The 19,946-nt window shown below is 42.1% G+C and overlaps 1 protein-coding gene and 1 long non-coding RNA gene across 2 annotated transcripts in view; one reads left to right on the top strand and one right to left on the bottom strand.

Moving 5' to 3' along the window:
• Positions 1 to 17,840, top strand: part of LOC146854243 (uncharacterized) — a 282,957-nt gene extending 265,117 nt beyond the window's left edge. The window contains exons 4-7 of the long non-coding RNA XR_014981179.1: positions 16,884 to 16,977; positions 17,076 to 17,167; positions 17,265 to 17,329; positions 17,719 to 17,840. This is a non-coding gene — a long non-coding RNA (uncharacterized LOC146854243). The remainder of the gene's footprint in view (positions 1 to 16,883; positions 16,978 to 17,075; positions 17,168 to 17,264; positions 17,330 to 17,718) is intronic.
• The window catches only part of LOC146854246 (rho crystallin-like), a 167,735-nt gene continuing 162,978 nt past the window's right edge, over positions 15,190 to 19,946 (bottom strand). The window contains exons 8-9 of the mRNA XM_085652027.1: positions 19,183 to 19,265; positions 15,190 to 15,495 (exon numbers count right to left, since the gene is read on the bottom strand). Of these exons, the coding sequence (XP_085508153.1) occupies positions 15,453 to 15,495; positions 19,183 to 19,265 (126 nt within the window). The 3' untranslated portion in view covers positions 15,190 to 15,452. The remainder of the gene's footprint in view (positions 15,496 to 19,182; positions 19,266 to 19,946) is intronic.

Raw genomic sequence — 19,946 nt, forward strand, 5'->3', positions numbered from 1 at the left:
ATTATCAGACTTCAAAATGGCTGGAACGCCCCATGTCGTAAAGAGGGCATCTAGTCTCTCAATAACTCGCTCATGAGTTGTGCATTGAAGATCTTTTATTAATGAAACATGTGAGTACTCGTCCACAATTACCATCAGATGTCCATTCTAGAGTGAACCAAAGAAGTTGATGGCTATTCCATCCCTTGCATGCTTAGAGAGTTCTGACATGTTAAGAGTATGTTGAGTAAAATATGTAGAAAGGCAGTTGCATAAATGACAGGCCTTTATTTCCTTTTCAACCCTCTCATCTAAATATAGAAACCAAACTCGGTCTAGGAGAGTTCTCTTGGTGGCAACAATATCATTATGTCCTTCGTGAGCTACCTCAATTATTTTCTCTCAAGAATCAGCATTCTCGACCTTTGCAGTATAACTCCTTCCTAGTTTTGCACAGTTTATCTTTAATATTTTTATATTTTTGATAGTCACGATCAATGGTTAGAGGTCGAGTGTGTCGATTCCATGACTGATGCATAATTATAGTTTTCACCTTCAGCGTGTAACTATCATGGCTTGTGGCAGTGATGGTCTGGGCTAATGATATATCAGATGGTGTATTTGATTTTCCAATAAAATTAATGTTGGCTACAGCCATCTTGGATGGAGTATCATGATCTGGTATAGGCACTTTGAAAAAGTAGTCAGCAGGGTTTTGATCCTTCCATGGACAAAGCACAAAGGTATAATTTTTCTCTTGTAATCGTAGTCCCCACTGTTCAATACGAGGAGGAATCTAGGCTTTTTGATTGCCAAATATAGTTAGTAAAGCTTGATGATCAGCTACCAGCGTCAGAAACTTTCCGTACAAGAATGCACATACCATGGCTAAATCTTTTTCTCAGGTTGTAAGTGCCTTCTGTCTGGGACAAACGTCTCCTGACATATGCCACAATATGAAAACACAAGGAGCTGATGGGAGGAGCGCTGAAACTTTTCAGACACTCACCCCCGTCACAGACCTGGGTTGAATCCATCATTGTTCTTCAGCTCACTTCGCCACCACAGTTCAGACTCAGCTATATGCAAATCAGTCTTAAATCTGTGCCTCATTGGAACAGTCCAGCCTGAACTGCCAAGCCAGGTCCTCTCTGGACTGGAAACAAGCATCCTGGGACCGGTTTTGTGGTAACACCCCTCATCAGCCATGCTAGCTTAAATCCAGTGTCAAAATGAGGAAGGGATCCACATCTGGGCAGACCCTGCCATCTTTGGGCAAACAATACAAACACAAGGAGATGATGGAAGGAGTGCTGAAACATTTCAGACACTCACCCCAGTCACAGATCTGGGTTGAATCCATCATAGTTCTTTTGCTCACTTCGCCACCCCAGTTCAGACTCCGCTATATGCAAATCAGTCTTGATCCTGTACCTCATGGGAACAGTCCAGCCCGACTGCTAAGCCAGATCCTCCCTGGACTGGAAACAAGCATCCTGGGACCGGTTTCGGGGTAACACCCCTTATCAGCCACGCTAGCTTGAATCCAGTGTCAAAATGAGCAATGAACCCACATCTGGCATACTCTGCCAACTTTGGGCAAACAATGCAAACACAAATAGATGATGGGCGCAGCGCTGACACCTTTTAGACACTCACCCACAGTCCTAGATCTGGGTTGAATCCATCATCCTTCTTTAGCTCCCTTCACCAGCGCATTTCAGACCCAGCTATATGCAAATCAGTATTGACCCTGTGCCTCATGGGAACAGTCCAGCCTGAACTGCCAAGCCATGTCTTCCCTGGACCGGAAACAAGCATCCTGGGACCGGTTTTGGGCTAACAGCCCTCATCAGCCAGGGTAGCTTGTATCCAGTGGCAAAGGGAGCAAGGGACCCACATCTGGGCATACCCTGCCAACTTAGGGCAAACAAAGCAAACACAAGGAGATGATGGACGACCCTGATAAGCAACTAACAGCCTTTGCACCTGCCATGCAAGGGAGAAGAGGTGGATGAGGTACGAAAAGTGAAAAGAAGACGAAGAGGACGGTGTAGGTAAGCGAAGAGGAGCTTCTTTATTGCAGTCCAGACACTCGGATTCCCCGGCAGCAACTGCCAACCCTGACCGCTCCACATTCCCTGCACGGAACCTTCATTCCAGGTTCCGTGCAAAGAACCCGAACGCGGTAACGTAAGAACCCCACACACCCCCCTTCCTTCACAAAAAAAAAAACACAAACCCTCCATTCCGTAAAACAAAAACTACCCACACATAGACACATTAACCCCCAACTACAGAAAGTCAAAATCTAATATAATCCCTCAACTTAACAGGGGATGACCTAGACCTAACAGGAAGAAACTTGGTTCTCGAAGGGCCTTGTTGAGAAGCAAGATTACTCTCCGAAATGCGACCACCATGCACATAGACGCTGGAAGGTGGAATTGTACCCTGAGTACCAACACCAAATTTGGCTCTTACAAACTCCACCTTAGACCTAGGTACCACAGAAACCGCAGACTTATTCCAGACCTTGCCATTATCCAGGACAACTACATGATCTCTCACCTTACTGACCCTCATAGGAGCAGAAAAACGAGAAGAACCCTTACGAACAAAAACAGGTTTTTTAATCCTCACCCAATCCCCTTCACACACAGAAGACTGCTTAGGACAATTAGAGCCATACTTGGCTTGAGTGGCAGCTCTAACATCCGCCACCGCACCCAACCTCAGTGGATCCACAACCTTCCTTGACATCCAATCCTTGTTGAGCTTCGAACCGGCAACCCTACCCCTTAACAAAGAAAATAGAGACACACCCGTACTACAGTGTGGAGTTGTCCTCATTGCCCACAACACGTCCGAAATCACAACCTTCCAATCCAGACCATTAACAGAGGCCAACTGTAGCTGTTCCTTGACAACACGATTAAAACGCTCAACCAACCCATTACTGCGTGGGTGGTAAAGGGAGGTAAGTGTGTGTTTGATGCCGTGCTTGCACAAAAAACTTTGCATCTCAGTAGACACCAACTGTGTACCATTGTCAGTCACCAATTCCTCTGGAAATCCCTCCCGAAGAAAAACCTCCAACAAAAATTTAATAACCACACTAGAGTTAATACCATCCACAAATTTGACCTCCGGCCACTTGGACATATAGTCAATCAGAACTAGCACGTATTTGGGAGAAGCCCCTAGACCGCTGAATGGACCAGCCACATCAAAAGCCAATTTAAACCATGGTGCCTCCTTGACTACAACGGGACTGACAGAGGACGGACAAGTTACCTGAGATTTGTCGCTCAACACACACGCACCACAATCCCTGACACAATGTTCGATGGACCTGTCAACACCCGGCCACCAAAAATCTTCCCTCACTCTCCGCTTCATTGCTCGAATGCCCAAATGACCTTCATGAGCTAAATCTAAAACTTTTTTCCGTAAAGACAAGGGAACAACCAGTAACCCACCCCTGCGTAAAATCCCATCAACCAGAGACAACTCGTCACTAATTCTTGAATAGGGGATCAATTCCTCGGGAATAACAGCACTGTTGGGCCAGCCCTGGATTACCAAATCGATTACCCTGGAAAGCTCCGCATCTTCAGAAATGGCCAGTTTCCAATCCCCTTCGGATAGAGCAGCTCCCGTATCAGCAATAGCGCTGACTGCACACACCATTTCCACAAAGTCATTAGCAGGTTCACTAACACTGGCAGAAAGAGGCAGCCTAGATAAACAGTCAGCCACACAGTTCTTCACACCTGCAACATACTCCAGGCAATAATTGAATTCATTCAGTCTGTATTGCCATTTGGCAATACGAGGCGTAGCTCTGCCACCTCCTTTGGTGGTGAACAGATCTACCAAAGGCTTATGATCAGTTCTAAGAACAAAATTGTTACCCCACAGAAAATTACGAAAATACTGTACACCCCACCATAGTGCCAATGCCTCCTTTTCGATGGTAGAATAAGTTCCTTCAGCACCCCGAAGTGTTCTGGATGCAAAAGCAATGATTTCTTCCTTATTGTCCGATCTCCTCTGCATTAAAACAGCACCAAGGCCAACATTGCTGGCGTCAGTGGTAACAATGCATTTGTCGTTGATGTCAAAAAGTTTGAGTGGCTGAGCCTGTACAATAGCCTCCTTGAGAGACCTAAAATCAGACGCACATTGCTCAGACCAAGTGTACTTCACATTCTTCTTAAGAAGACTACGCAAACACACAGTTCTGTCTGAAAAGTTGGGTACAAATTTAGCGTAATATTCAACAAGCCCTAGAAAGGAGCGTAACTGGTCTTTGTTTATGGGTTCAGGTGCATCCTCAATGGCATCCAGTAACTTCATTTTTGGTTCCACCCCCTTAGCGGAGATATGGTGACCAAGGTAATCTACTCCTTCTTGCAGAAATCTGCATTTGTCCCTCCTTAATGTCAGACCACTAGATTTAACTATGTCCAACACATGCTTAACCCGGACATCGTGCTCCTGTATGGTCTTCCCGTGAATAAGAATGTCGTCCTGGAAAAACACCACACCCACAGTGTTCCTGAATAAGTTTCCCATGAGACGTTGGAACACTGCAGAAGCCGATGCCAATCCAAACGGCATGCGTAGATAACGGAAAGCTCCATCAGGAGTCACGAATGACGTAAGATGTCTGGAGTCCTTGCACAGTTCGACTTGATGGTATGCGGAGGATATGTCAAGAGAAGTAAAATACTTGGCACCCTCCAAGGTTGACAACATCTCATTGATGTTGGGTAGAGGTTGTCGATCGACCCAGATGCACGCATTCAGATCGCGCAAGTCCACACACATCCTAAGGGACTTATCGGCCTTGCGCGCTAAAACAATGGGTGACAACCACTCAGAACCTTCAATAGCCTCGATCACACCCAGTGCGCATAACCGTTCTAACTCAAGCCTCAATTCCCCACGCATACTGAGTGGTACCTTCCGTACCTTGTGCGCCACGGCAACAGCACCATCCTTGAGACCTATGCGGTGTTGAAATCCCTTGAGTTTGCCCAACTTACCACTAAATACCTCAGGATAACTTTTAATCCAATCATTCATAACGCACACATCAGACGTGATAGTATGTATTGGAGGGACCTCTGAAAGACTAGCATAGTACTGTCTAGCCTCCCGTTTAGATAACACCATGTCAACATGATTAGGATCAAGAATGATCCCAAGTTCGCCTTGTTCATGCCATCCTAACAAATTCGCACCTTCCTCCACTATGAATATAGTACAGAAGATACACTCATCCTTGAATTCTAACTTTCCCTTGAATTTGCCAACTACTTTCACTCTTTTACCACCATACGCAAAAATTCTTATGTTAGAGTGAACTACTGAAACATTGCCCAAAGTTTTAAAATCCTTGACATTAACCAGAGTAAAAGGGGAACCGGAATCAGCAAGAAACTTCATGCCATTCCCATTCACATTTATGATGCACACAGGACTTTTCCTTCTTTGACCCTCACTGATGGAAGCTATTTCTACAACCCCTTCTTCATGTGTCGAAGATGAAGATAACATTAATAATTCATAGCGCTCGTCATCCTCATACACACAGTCCTCTTCTATGACCCTCACAGTACGAGGAGGTACCCTCTGTGGTACAGTTGCCTTGCACATCCGTGCTAAGTGTCCTTTTTTGCCGCACTTGAAACAAGTTTGATTTATGGCATAACAAAATTTGAAGTTTCCCAGATGAGAGGTGCTACCGCAGCGATAACACGCAGGATGTTGTTCAAGTCTTGTTTTCGGAAGATTAGACGAGGGTGGTGTCCGGGAAGCATTGATACTCTTGGACGATTTGGGTGAAGCTTTTGTGGTGACCAGCTTGACCTCAGACGCAGAAGTCGTTTCGGATGTCGACACAGGAGTATTTAATTCTTTCATGCAGAGTTGAGAATGTTCAACACTCTTTGCTAAGATAAGGGCAGTCTCAAGGTCAGGATCATCAGAAGACAGAAGCTTTTGTTGCACTTTCTTGTCACAAGTACGCTCAATTAGCTGATCGCGAATTATTTCATCCCGAAATTCTCTATAATTACATTTAAGAGCTAAAATTCTGAGAGCCGCAACAAAGTCATCAATGGATTCACCAGGCATCTGTGCACGTTGTAAAAACTTGTGTCGTTCCAAGACTACATTGCGCTTGGGATTGAACCTTTTATCGAGAGTTTTTACCAAGGAAGCATAATCATCGGTAACTAGTGCATCCCCATCTTCACCACGGCTGGTGCACACCCACACTGACTCCAGAGGTAAAGTTTGAAGAATTGACCTTGCCTCAGCACCAACATTGTACATTAATAAAGCCTTCTTTTTCTTGGACGTGAAGGTGTCACCATCAATTGCTTCTAAATAGGCCTCAAAAGTGGCCTTCCATTGTGGCCATAGCATAGGAGGAGGACCAGGTAGCTGTAAAAATGGGGGTGGAGCAGCAATGTTATCCATAATCAATCTTGCGTGGGTGAGTTGCTGCCACAAAGATTAACACTATGCTGCAAATGTCACTAAAAAAAAATCGGTACTATCAATGAAACCTCCAAAGAAATGCACTCTTCTGCTTAGGGAAAAAAAAAACTACATGTGCACATAACTGTAAATTTCATATCCAAGGAAGGTGCTTTCATGTACATAGCACAAAGCTTAAAATTCTGAAGCTTTCAAATTGCACCGTGTGCCATCAAGACACTTCGAGTAGCTGGGCTACACGCGCTGCTTCAAATCAAAGCGCATGGCACATAACTCCAGATTACCAAGGCAACAGTACACAAGGAGACGAAGGACGACACGCGCTGCTTCTAATCAAAGCGCATGCCTCGTAACTCCAGGTTGCCAAGGCAACAGTACGCAACGAGACGAAGCACGTCAGAACGTGACGCTCACACATACGCCGCGCGCCGATCTACGCGCCGAGGAACAGAAGAGGCAAAGAAAAAACCAAAATAATCTCACCGGCGAAGATGAGATTGGAGAAAAACAGGAGGCATTCCAAGTCCGGCGATCATCCAAGCTTGGCCAGACTCAACTTCGACGATTCGTCGTCACCCAGGAGTGCAGGCAGGAAAACCACATCGCCGGACAAATGGAGGGGAACTGAGAGCTGGACCAGCCCGTCGCCAATGAAAAGAAGACGAAGAGGACGGTGTAGGTAAGCGAAGAGGAGCTTCTTTATTGCAGTCCAGACACTCGGATTCCCCGGCAGCAACTGCCAACCCTGACCGCTCCACATTCCCTGCACGGAACCTTCATTCCAGGTTCCGTGCAAAGAACCCGAACGCGGTAACGTAAGAACCCCACAAAAAGAAAGGACCAAATTCCTGGGGGAAAGGCCAAAAGGCTGAGAGCCGAGGGGACAAGTTAGAAGGTACACAATGACCAAGTAATTACAAAGGTTGATATGGCGATTGTACTGGAATCCTTTCAGAACTCATTAAGGGCTATATTGGACTTAAAATTTTACTCACTTTTCCAACATCTCACCTCTATAGAAAAGGGACATTCTGACCTCAAATATTGTATTTTTTTGAGGGTGGAGGCCTTTCATATGGAATTAAGAACTCCGACGGGCCAATTGGTAACAGAGGGACCTAATCTGGCTGCTTTACATCTAAACACCAAGAAGCATCCATCCCCTCCTTTAAAGCAATCCATGGGGTTTGCCATCAATCGCCCACAGAATTCACGGTCCTCGCCTTCCTTACATAATCAAATGGACTTAAGTTCAGGCCCAAGTTTAGGACCTGTGGGAAGAGCGGTCATCACCGATCAAATCATTCTTAAGACTCACAGTGAGGGGGAAATATCCCATGGAAGAGAGGGGGGTCCTGACCGGAATTTAGTTGATGTACGTCTCCCGCCGGAACCAATGCTGTATGTTGTGATCCTGGGGAACGTGCCATCTCTTTCCCCGGGTGTTAAGGAAGATTATTCTCAACTGAAGAATAAAGCCCTACACTGGCTGTTCTGTAACACCCCTTTCAGCATGAGAGTGGAAAAACACATCAACATGGTGCGAAGGATCAATTGGGTAGGAAATTTGGGTAGGAAATTATGGCCCTCCCTCTCGGATTCTTCTATAAACCTGAATCCTCTGGTTGGAATAACAGGATCCATAACAGTGGGACCCCGTTTGGAAGGCAGTTCTCCTCTCATACTCTCCCCAGGCTCAAAAACCTGAATCTTCACCATACACAATGGACACTACAAGGCGGGCAGCAGTTTGTACCACCTCTTATTGAGCTATCAAATCGCTTTGCACCTCTGGGTGCTTTGGACACTTGTGATTGACTTAGTGGGGCTGTTCCTGTGGAAACAAGGTCACCAAATACTCAGTAGGATAATTGTCTGCAAGGCAACAGGACCTTGGGCAGAACAAATTGTAATTTTATATCATGGAATGTTGCTGGTTTAGCCAATATGTTCCTTGACCCCTCATGGATCCTATTTATAAAAAAGTTCAGTTTGATCTGTTTGCAGGAAATGTGGGTGACCAGGAACAGTTTCCCCTTGGAAGGTTATAAGTCATTTTTAGTCCTGGCTACTCCATCAACCTCAGGAAGATCCAGGGGTGGTCATGTAATTTATGTTTCCCTAGCAATAGAGTGTAAGATATCAGTGTTGTCCACTGAGAGCCCGTATTTACAGTCGTTGTTGCTGTGCCAGGGGTCCGGTAAATTGGGGCGCTTGTATTTTTATAATACAATGTCTTGTGCAAAGGGCATGGGTAACATCTCCTTGTTGGGCTCTTTTGTAAGGAAACAGCTTCATGTCATTTTCACATTTTTTTGTGATTGCTGGGGATTTTAAAACCCACTTATGTGGGGATCCAAGGATTACCAGTTTGATTGATTTGGGCTGCCCACGTGTGAGGGGGATTCACTTTGAACATACTGCACAACACGATTTTCTTAATGATTTCTTATTTGAATTTGATTTATCCTTGCCTATGTGCACAATAGGTCCCTGCTATAAGGCCCTCACTCCGTCTTTTGACGGGTGGGGAGGTGGTTTATTTAACCTGGTGTCAATGCCTCTCCTCAAACAAATTTCAGGATTTACCATCAAGGCCAGTATACACAGTGACCATAACCATTTTTGTGTCCTTCTTGCTCACAGAGATGGGCAGATTGAGATATTGAAAACAACGGATGGAGAAAGAAGGTTAAAATGCGCCAGATAACCCCAGTGCCATTCTATGAATCACTAGCGACTATGTGTGTTAATGAGTTAGCACTGTGTACAGCTCCCCTAATGGCCTCGGGTGAGGTTATCAAAGCTTTAAAGACTATCTCTGCTAAAATAAGAGACCTTCTTAGTGCCCCCGCACGGCGACCCTCAATTCAGGTCCCTAGATGGTTTGATCCTGATTGTTCCCGCACAGCCAGGAAATTAGGGGAAGTACTAAGCAAGAGCCCAAGAGATATCACTCTACTTCGAATTTGTCAAGGGGAGTATAAGACAGGATTGGCCAGACATAGGGCAACGTTAAAGGAGGAATTATGGAGGGAGCTAATTGAGGCTAGTACCCTGGAGAATAGTTCTAGGTTTTGGAGTATAATAAACAGCCCTTTTTTGAATCAAGATATGGGAAACAAGGTGGGTGCTCACATTACAGAGGAGGAACGGGTGCTCCATTTTGAAGTCATGTTTCAGTGTCCCCCTGATATAAATAGTTTCCCTGGACGTGAGGTAGGGAATTCAGCACTGGTTTTTAATGTAGAAGAGGTTAAGAAAGGTATTGTCGGGTCATCAAATAACAAAGCATCGGGCCCTGACGGTATTCCGTCCTCACAGCAGTTATTAATGCAGCAGAAAAACAGGCCCTCCTGAATCTTGGGCAACCTCTACCACAGTGTCAGTATTTAAAAAGGGTAACAGAGATAGCGCTCATTGTTATAGACCAATATCTTTGTTGTACTCTGTGGTTAAAGTGGTCGACCGAGTTCTCCTTAATAGATTGACTAGCTGGTCAGGGGATAATTATATTTTAACTGATGTCCAGTATGAGTTCCGTCCTGGGCGCTCTACCGTAGCTCAGTGCCTTTACTTATTTATGATTCTTAATAAATACACGGTTACCCTCCTCGGTACCATCTACCTGGCCTTCATGAGTCGTTCGTCCACATTTGATTGCGTGAAGAGAGTCAAGCTTTGACAGACCATGCGGGCCATCGGGGTGGATCGAGGTCCATTTTTTGGAGGACCTCCACAGAGACACAAAGGCTGAGGTCAGATATTCAGAAGATCTAAGGGTCTCCACAGAGACACAAAGGCTGAGGTCAGATATTCACAAGAGCTTAGGGTCTCCCCCCAGTTTTCAATAAAAAGAGCAGTATGCCAAGGGTGTATTTTAGCCCCTTTTCTTTTCAATTTGTATATTGACAAATTGGGAAAAAGTTCTTTTGGAGAAAAATGCAGATTACCCTCAGGTGGGTCGGCGTGGCCGGATGGATTTATTACACATGGATGACGCGGTCCTTATGTCCCAGGCCGCAAGAGGGTTGCAATCACTGCTCGACTCCTTTTCCTCTTTTATGGTGGATTTGGACCTGTCAATAAATGATTCCAAATCCTACGTGATGCAGGTGGGACTTCGTTCCAGAAAGCCTTATCGGTTTATGGTTGCCCTGCTCAGGCTCCCCGTACAGACGTTTTTTCGTACTTCGGGGTCCTGATAGGCAACAAGATGAAATGGGGGCCACAAATCAGAGAAAGAGGGGAGACCTTGAGTGCGCTAATATAGCTATTTTTAATTTTGCTTCAAGATTAGGCAGGAGACTGATCGCGGCACTCCCTCAGTTATATCAGGCTAAATGTGTTACCTCCGGAGGTAGTGAAATATGGGATTATGTTGCTATAGACGAATTACAAGTGGCTGAGAATACCTTCTTGAAATGTCTTTTGGGTGTGCCACAGGGAACATACAACATGGTAGTACATGAAGAGCTGAGGGTGCCCTATCTCTTCGATCTGTTGGCTCTTTGCCCCCTAATTTTATGCTTGAAGATCTGGCTGAATAAAGGATCGTCCTTAAGTAAATTGATCTTGAAGGAGTGCATGGCTCTGACTATGCTCACCACATTCTGTGGCTTAACCAAATAAAGAGTTGTTTTGGAAGACTGGGAAGAGCCGACTTACCAACCCTAAATTAGTGACTAAGAAAGTTCTGGGTTGGGTGTGGGAGACTTTTTATAACCAGAGGATACTAGACAGTAAAGAGTGTGAACTGAGGAAACCCAGTGTCCGTAAATTCATTATGTTGAAAACTGTGCAATCAACTGAGTCATATCTTCTAGGGCCTTTTAGTACCTATGAACGTTTCTTATTGACTAGGCTTCGCTTTGATCTTTTCCACGTTCTATTGGCACACCCAGACAGGTGTAGTAGAGGTCACATCTTAGAGTCCTGTGGCTGCGACGGTAAGTCTCCACAGGACATGCTTCATTTTCTAATGTTTTGTAAATATTATGAGATTCCTCTGAAAACTTTTTTTATCATCCCTATTTTGGAAAGGTTGGAGTTTAAGCAGGTGCGATTGCTGGAGCGGGTAGAACAACATTTTGTAAACCCCCCCCCATTCTGCATGTTTATATTAATCTGAATAATCAACTAATAGTAATCTTATTGATTTGTTTGCAGTGAAAGACTTACCAATTATATTAACAATAGAATTACACGTGGGAATTGCACTTTGCATGGCTAAACTAATTGTATACTAACTTATGTACGCATACTAATAGTAGAAAATTAGAATATTGCATGATATATGTTTCTTTTGTGGTGTAATTGTAAGTTGCGCATCATTGAGTGAGTATAAACGACTTGGATGTTGCTATTCTGCTATATAATTACTTACACATAAGGAAATTAGTGAGGGTTTAACATTTATTAGCCATTTCCATGTTTTAATTACATTTTTGTGTTTGTCTTGCTTAAGTTGACCATTTCGGCCTAATCCAAGATGGCTGAACGAGACGTTTAACGTGACTGCTCCTGACAAACGAGGTTCTGGGTGAAGTGCGCATGCGTCACCGCCAGCAACAATGGCCTAGTCCTGACCCCAGGAGATGATGTTCTTGTCAAGGACACTCTGGGAGCTTCGCCAATGACAATACAATAAACTGTCTTAAAACCGGAACCAGCAAGTGCGATGACTTCATTTTGCGGACTATGTGAGAACTTTACCGCTTGACCCCATGTCCGCCAATGAGGACTTTCTAAAACCCCAATCTTGATACTTTTTGACATTATTTTCATTATAAAAGTAGGTAGGAAAGTGAACTAAAAAAACTCTTCCTTCTTTGACGAACTTGATTTCCTGACGTTATGCTGACGGAGAGGACGGTGACACTGCTGGACAGGTGTTATCCTGAATCTATGAGAGACTGAATTGCGGCTTGACTTTGATGAATTTTAAAGGTTTTTCCACAACTTGACTGACTTAGAGGACGACTATTAGCCAGATTAGGTAAATAGAATGTTCTGCGGTTTTGATGATGATTTCTAACAATTTGCAATTTTCTTAGATAAACGATAATTGATTAATTGATAAATGTGTTGTGTCGATTATTTGAAGAAGAAAACTAGGATAAAGAGTAGAGTATAGATAAATGAATGGTTTCACTAAACTACAAAAAAACTAAATGATTCATCTCCCAATGAGGGGAATATCACAAGATTGGAGTTAAAATTGTATTCAATGCATTTAGGGTTTTAGGTAAAGATATTCCTTTCATGTCAGCGTTTTGAAACCTATTCCTCTAGGGAAGCAGATCAATGAAGTATGAGTGTTGGTGTTATGGGCCCCACCAATTAATGTATTTGAGTGAATTTGCTACTGTACTATTTGGTCTGCGACGAAGGGGGAATTTGATGTTCCACGCTGCAACACGATCAGCTGTTATTTATTTACTATTGTTGTCCGGTGTTATTGTCTTTTTTGTTCTTAACTTTTTTAAATCAGCAGTGAGGCTTAGAGCCTGTTGTGATTAATTGAAAGTGTCTTTTAAATGACGGAATAGTGCTTTCTAAGCATGCTGGTTTTATATACAGTTTAGTTAAGGTCCCTGTGTTTATTCTCCTTTCTGCTTTTCATTTTAATGATCTATTGTATATGCACTTTATATTATATTTGTATGTACTGTATGAGTTTTTTAAGCTAGACTTGTTATTTATGTGATTTTTTAACAAATATATTGTATTAGATATATTCTTTACTAGGTACAGTTTTAGAATACTTTTACGGTTGTATGCAGAAACCGAATAAAGTGCATTTGATTGATTGATTGATTGATTGGTGAGCAAAAGAACAATGGGTTACAATGCTACCCAGAGCGATTTTCAGTGGTTATAAAAATTTCCTAAACAGCATCACGCAACGACCCGGTCTTTAGGGTTGGGGACATTAGCAGATAAAAGAGCAATTACATTAAAATGGAAAGCAGCATTCCTGTTCATGGACATGGCATGCACCACACAATGAAAAAATGGGCCCAGGCTGCAAGTAAATCAATGTTTAGAAAAGAGACTAGAGACATCGTAAGCAGCCGATTGCTAGCGCTTGGGACAAGCAGTACTCTGCGATGAAACCATACCCTGTAGACAGCCATGTTGTTACTTGATGGCTGAAATTGTCACAGATCCACTGTTTAACAATGTCAGTGATCCAGGGATGATCCCAACACCTTCCATCCACATAGCTCAATGCCCACTTGTTCCTTGTGGGACTACTCTCATCCTTCAGCACTTCCTATAACCAAATGCTTATCGCTGATTGTTAGATCATGAAAAACACACCCCAACATACTCCCCACCTTGCGTCACTTCAACTCATTTCCAACTATTACAAATAGTCCTTAGCACTCCTCCATACTGCATAAGCCATTTCATGCACAATTGTCTCTCAAAAGTAAAAAAAAATGGGAATATTTCACCAAGCAATGTAATGTAATCATGCTAGAGTTTCAAAACAGATGACCTAGAAGCCATAAATCATTCTCTTTCAGTTTAATATTACACTATTGCAGAACAACAGTGCGCTGGAGTAATTCCTACCCAAGTGGTCGAGATGGGTGTTTTGAGGTGTGTTCTTCATTGAAAGGTTGAGTACAACCTCAAACATGTTAGTTTGTGGCCCTTCATGTTCTACTCGCTGATCCTTTCCCACCCTGAGTATCCTCGGGGATTTGTTTCTGTCATGGGCAGGAGTAAATCTTCCTTTCCAAGGTGGAAATCAGAATGAAACCTCGACAAACAATACAGGATGTAAAAGAAGGGGTCTCTACTTAGGGAAATATATTTCTTCTGTAAAGAAAACAAAAAAGGAAATTATATGATTGCACAAATGCATTTTTGATTTACAGGATGTATTGCACAAGTACACTAGCGCCCGCAACTAGGCAAGAAGTATTATGCCTAAAACATTTTGTGGATTCCAAAAAAGCATAACGCTCCACGCTTAGATTTATGGGTGCTGTTTGTTAATCAGACCATTTTATTATTTCTGTATGTCAGAATAATGAGGACAGAATTATGTTCCTACAAAAATATTGAAGCCATTATACCACCAACCCAATACTGTGAAGAAAGGATGAATAGATAACCATAGCTTTACTATTCTTATCTCCACATCCCCATAACTTGAAGAGATATATTGTAAAAGAACAGATATGCAGAGTTGAGTGCAGAGTTGAGTAAGAGAAACCTATACATACCCATATCTGCTCACCTTCGCGATCGTTCGGTAGTCGAATTTTGTGTCTTGATATTGTTGAAGTGCGATATTCTGATAGTATATCCTTGGGGACACCCTCGAAACTCTCTTCCCTAAACAGAATCCCTGTTCTGTGCAAACCTAGGCTCAGATGTCTTTGAACAGCAAGTGATTGTAGGTTAGGTCAATATTCTCTTGCACCGATGTATGATAGAATTTACATCGCTGATCCCATGCGTACCATGCGATAATTTCTTCCTTAAGGATATCAATAAAGGCAGTGATACACCAATGTCCTCCACCAAAGGCTGGACAGAGTTATGTTTGTAACTGTAGGTTTACAGCCATAGTTTGTGACACAATATACAGTCAAATATATTGTGTTTAGAAAATAGTCAGTAGTAAAAGTGAGTGTCATTTAAGTTCTACAACAAAAAATTAGCTCAAATTAATACAACTACAAAACAGACTTTATTGATTTTGACAAGGGATTGCTGTGAATATGACACCGTAATTTTAGCTATATACAGTGATGAACATTAAGATGATATGCACAATGTCTTTTTTCCAACAGCAATCTTAAGGGTGACTTATGTTATGGTGTTAGATGACACGTTCAGGTCACATGCAAGACTGGCAGTGAAAGCATTTAATAGTTTTATGTCAATAAATGTTTGTTTATCTTCATGACTTCAACAATTATCAAGGACTGTCTTCAGTACTCATCGTGGAATGGGTATTCTGGGTGGTCCTTCATTCTGCAAAAGAGATAATATAAAATCTTTAGGTTCACAGTAAAGGCTGGGTTTTGGGGTCATAATTAAAATATACATGTGGAACATTGCAAGCAGAAACCTAGCATTCTAGATCACTTTTGAATGAAGACTGGAGCAAGAAGAGAGTGTTACTGTCATACATGGGAAAGATGATTCTTGACTTAGGTTTAACAAAGCGGTGTGTCTAGCTGGAAGCTGTATACCTCAGCTAAGCAGTGGAACTCTGTATCTGTGAACAACGACCTGCCAGACTATCTCACATAAAGACTAGGCCTGGGCGGAGTTCACGGAGTTTCTCATAGCGGAACGCCGCGGAGTGACAAAAAAACTCTGGCACACTCAACGAAGTTCCGCAAGTGGTGGAGTGAGGTAAATCACACTGCTCGCACTGATATTTAGCGCTGGTTGTTTGGCCCATGTTGTAAAATCAGCAAGAACAGCACCATCTGCAGCGCAAGAGGGAGCAGCTTCTTTCTGCAGCTCGAGTATATGTCATACTCAAGTAGCAACTTACTCAACACGAGCGGCAGGGTTCTCAATGCGAACAGCAGGGTTCTCTATGTGAACGGTAGCGACCTGCCGTGACCGTCCGCGTTGAGAAATCTTGCTGGGAGGTGTCTAGCATTCGATTTTCCTTCCTTATGCTTGGCAACTTAATGTTAGCGAGCCACGAGAGAGGAAAAACTCTGCTCCGAACCTCTCCGCAGAGTTCTTCAGAACTCTGCACTCTACACAGAGTGCAGAGTGGGAAAACTCTGCAAACTCTGCGAATGGAGTGGAGTTTAACACCCAGGCCTTATAAAGACTACAGCCACTCCAGAATAATATGACCCACTTAGTATTGGTTTTCCGGAATGTGAGAAGGAGACACATGGATATAAATTGGCTTCCAGCATGTGAAAAAGCAAAGTTCTAAAGTTTGGTGCTGGTATTTAAATGCCCTGTAGACTCCTGTGAAGTCCGCTTATACCCCACCACTTACATACTCCTTAATACACCATTAATACGCTGTGCTCTTGATGGTGTTCAATGGCATGTCATGTGTGACACCCTCAGCTATTCCAAAGTTTTCAGCTAACAGCACTTTACCTGGAGGGTCTTTGTAGCCAATACTTCTTATTGAGGAAACAAAAATTTAAGTTGTATAAAGGACTTATTGTTGGCTAGTAAGTGAGAACAGTTTGCAGCAGGATTTCAACTGATATCTGTTCCAGTACCACTGTAGAAAGACCAACATCAAAGCAAAAGCTCTTTCCACCTGTACTCATTGTAAAGAGCTAATAGATTAGATTCTACGGTCCTTATCTTTTTTTTGGACATTTTGTACATTGCACCAACGCCTAAGCATAGTTTTTTGTTTACCCCATTAGATAATATTTAGGGGCGATCTTTTCTCTGGATCAGAGTTGGCTGAGAAATATTAATCACTGCATATACTGGTGTCAGCAGACAGAGAACAAAAAGGTATGTTGTCAGCCTGTGTTTTCACAAAAAGCAGGGATTTAGGGCCATTTATTTGTTTGTTCATTACAGAGAAAATGGACTGTGCTCTCTTTATTTAGGGATACAGACATTGGCTGTCCATATAATTGTTAAGGTGGCTGATTACTACCAACTAGTGACCACACCGTGGGGATAGTGGATCTTATAAGAGGTAAGATATTACTGAGTGTTCAAATTGGAGAGTGACGGTTATTTACATATTTTTGATTAACAATTGGGTTTGTGCTTCCCTATTCTTATGAACACAGAGTTTGGCAGTTTAAACACTGATCTGCAGTCGTTTCTGGAGGCGTTTTTTGCCCTGGATTTTCAGGTATTATATTAAGTATGAGTTTTTTTAACTACTTGATGCATATTAGTGGTTATCCGAGCTCTCTACTGGTTGTTGGTGATTTGAGGCCAATGCCTTATAGTAGATATTAATAATGTATAGATGAGATCAGTATTGACATTCAAAGAGATCAAAGCAGTTCAATGATAATAGCTTGGTATACTACCTATGGGGATCTAAAGCCCCTTTTTAATGTACCTCATAGGTTGGTGTGTTGTATGTCTGTGCCTATGAGATATAAGTAATGCCACTATCTGTTGGCACTTTATCACCAGTGTCTTTGAGGAATGCTTGAGCATTGAGGGTATGTATTAGTAATCATTTTTAATGTCAATATTACATTGTTTTTTATACTATCTGTATTGTTTCAGATTTTAATACTACTGTTGGGACTAAATGTTGTCTTCCTGAAGAAGGTGCTGGCTGCATACTGATTGCCCACCGAAACGCGTCAATGCTTTGAAAAAGGAAACCTCATCAAGCCTGAGGGGACAATTACACTGATTCGAATTAGTTGATATAATGATCTCAGTAATCAAAAATTGATCCACACCTAAACTGATGAAGTGTTTTCTGAATGATAGGAATCACCATTTTTTCCTTTGCTGTGTTCCCAATTGTGTATATGTTTTAACTGATATAGGTTATAGGGTACTGTATATTGATGAATAGCATTGCTTTTTAATGTTAGAAGTGGTCACAACAACTTGATGAAATACATGTGTGTATATATTGTGTTCCAAATGATATTGTGAATAAACTAATGATTTTTTATTTGTTTTAATTACATTCCCTCTCTGTTCATTTGTTCTCATCTACCTGGTGTATAAATGTTGTGTGTGTTAAAGTGAAGTGTTGTGCATGAGGTTTACCCGAAGGGGATTTTCTTTTAGACCTTGCTCATTGTAAAGAGCCCAAGTGACTGACTAAACTGTCAGCTGACGTAGTCAAGCTCCCCTGCAGAGGCATGGATGCCAAACCCACCCATGTAGTGGTAAGCCAAATCCGCACCAAACTGATGCCTTCCCACTGCTATATGTCAGTATCAGTAATTTACATGTTACTCCACGTCTTGAGCTACATCATGAGGACATTCCAGCAAATCAAGTCTAATGATCCCAGCATCCCGTGATCCTAAACCCCAAGAAGCTTGTCCAACATGGCATCACAATTGCTTCGAGACACTTTTTTAGTGCTCACGAGTACCGGTCACCTGTTTAGAAGGAGTTTTTTCTCTTTAAAGACTATTTACTTTCTGAAATGTTTGTCCAATACTCAAATGTGCCCTAGACACTTTGGGCACCTTTCCAATATCTACTCTCTCTAAGTAGTTATTCACCGGTTAATTTCTTGTAGAGTCAGCCAATGAAAGTTCAGGTTCAGTTTAATTGTTTATAGTCTTTGGTGAGTATGTGTCTGACAAAGCCTTCACCAAAGTCAAATTAAGGATTCTGGATTTGATCTTTTTTTATTTATGATCTAATAGTTACAACATAGGTCAAGGGAACAACCATGTATCAGTAATCTCCACTTCCATAGGCCTGTAGCTTGGTTCCTACCAGAGAGAAGGATTTCGAGCAGATTAGAGGAATGAGCAGTACTTACTGAAATTGAGGGTACCCTGTTTTGTGAAATTTTCAGCCATGCAAGAGAATGCAAATGGATTTTGCAGTTTTTTTGTATTTACAGTTTGTATAAAGTAGTGGTTACTATGCTTCTGTTTTGCTGAAGTTGAGGTAATGGTGCAGTGGTGTTATGAGGCGGCTTGAGTGCTCGGCATGGATGCATTACTATAACAGAAAAAGTAAATAATGGAAACCATAGAAACATCTTACAGTATAAATAGTCCATAGTGAAGATTTTTGTTAAGCCCATCAATAGTTTTCATGTCTTCAGGGGTCAGCTCAAAATCAAATATCTGCCAAATAAAAAACAAAGAGTTTCTATTGCGAGGTGTAGTCATATTATTTCAAGGTCAAGGGGTAAATAGTAACCTTTTATGAAATGTCAGTAACGTTCACTTAATACCAATAAGTAAGTCCTATGAGGCAGCTGACATTATCGATTAGAAAATACAATCAAACAAGCATAACAGCAAAGAGTCAAATAGTAGAGGGTAACATTCTTTAAATTAAAACCTTGAGTCGTGTAAATATCAAAATATTTACTTTAACTTATTAACTTGTGTCTTTTGAAGAACTTTGTCAGTGTTTAAATAATTTGACATTTTAAAAATTTCCATTACATCAAGAAAATCATAAATAAATTACTTTCCCAACCACATCCACAAAGCAAAAACAGTTTTTATGATCCTTGGATCACATTACTCATTAGTACAAGTCCCCCCTTTTAGTCAGTGGTTTCAATCACTGCCTCAGTATTTGGGGTAATGGGGTGCCTACCTACCCCAAGAAATAATTACAAACCTTGCCAGGGTCATCCACCAAAGTCAGTAAATTAACCTGAGCTCAACCCCCTGGTAGCTGTGGCACAGCACACAGGCTTAACTTAGGGAAATGTGTAAAGTATTTATGCAATACCAAAACAGTAATAAAGTCGAAATGAAAAACAATAAAAGTCCCAAACAGTATTAGAAAAA

This window comes from Triturus cristatus, chromosome 4_1 (assembly GCF_964204655.1).
Source record: "Triturus cristatus chromosome 4_1, aTriCri1.1, whole genome shotgun sequence".
Classification (NCBI taxonomy): domain Eukaryota; kingdom Metazoa; phylum Chordata; class Amphibia; order Caudata; family Salamandridae; genus Triturus; species Triturus cristatus.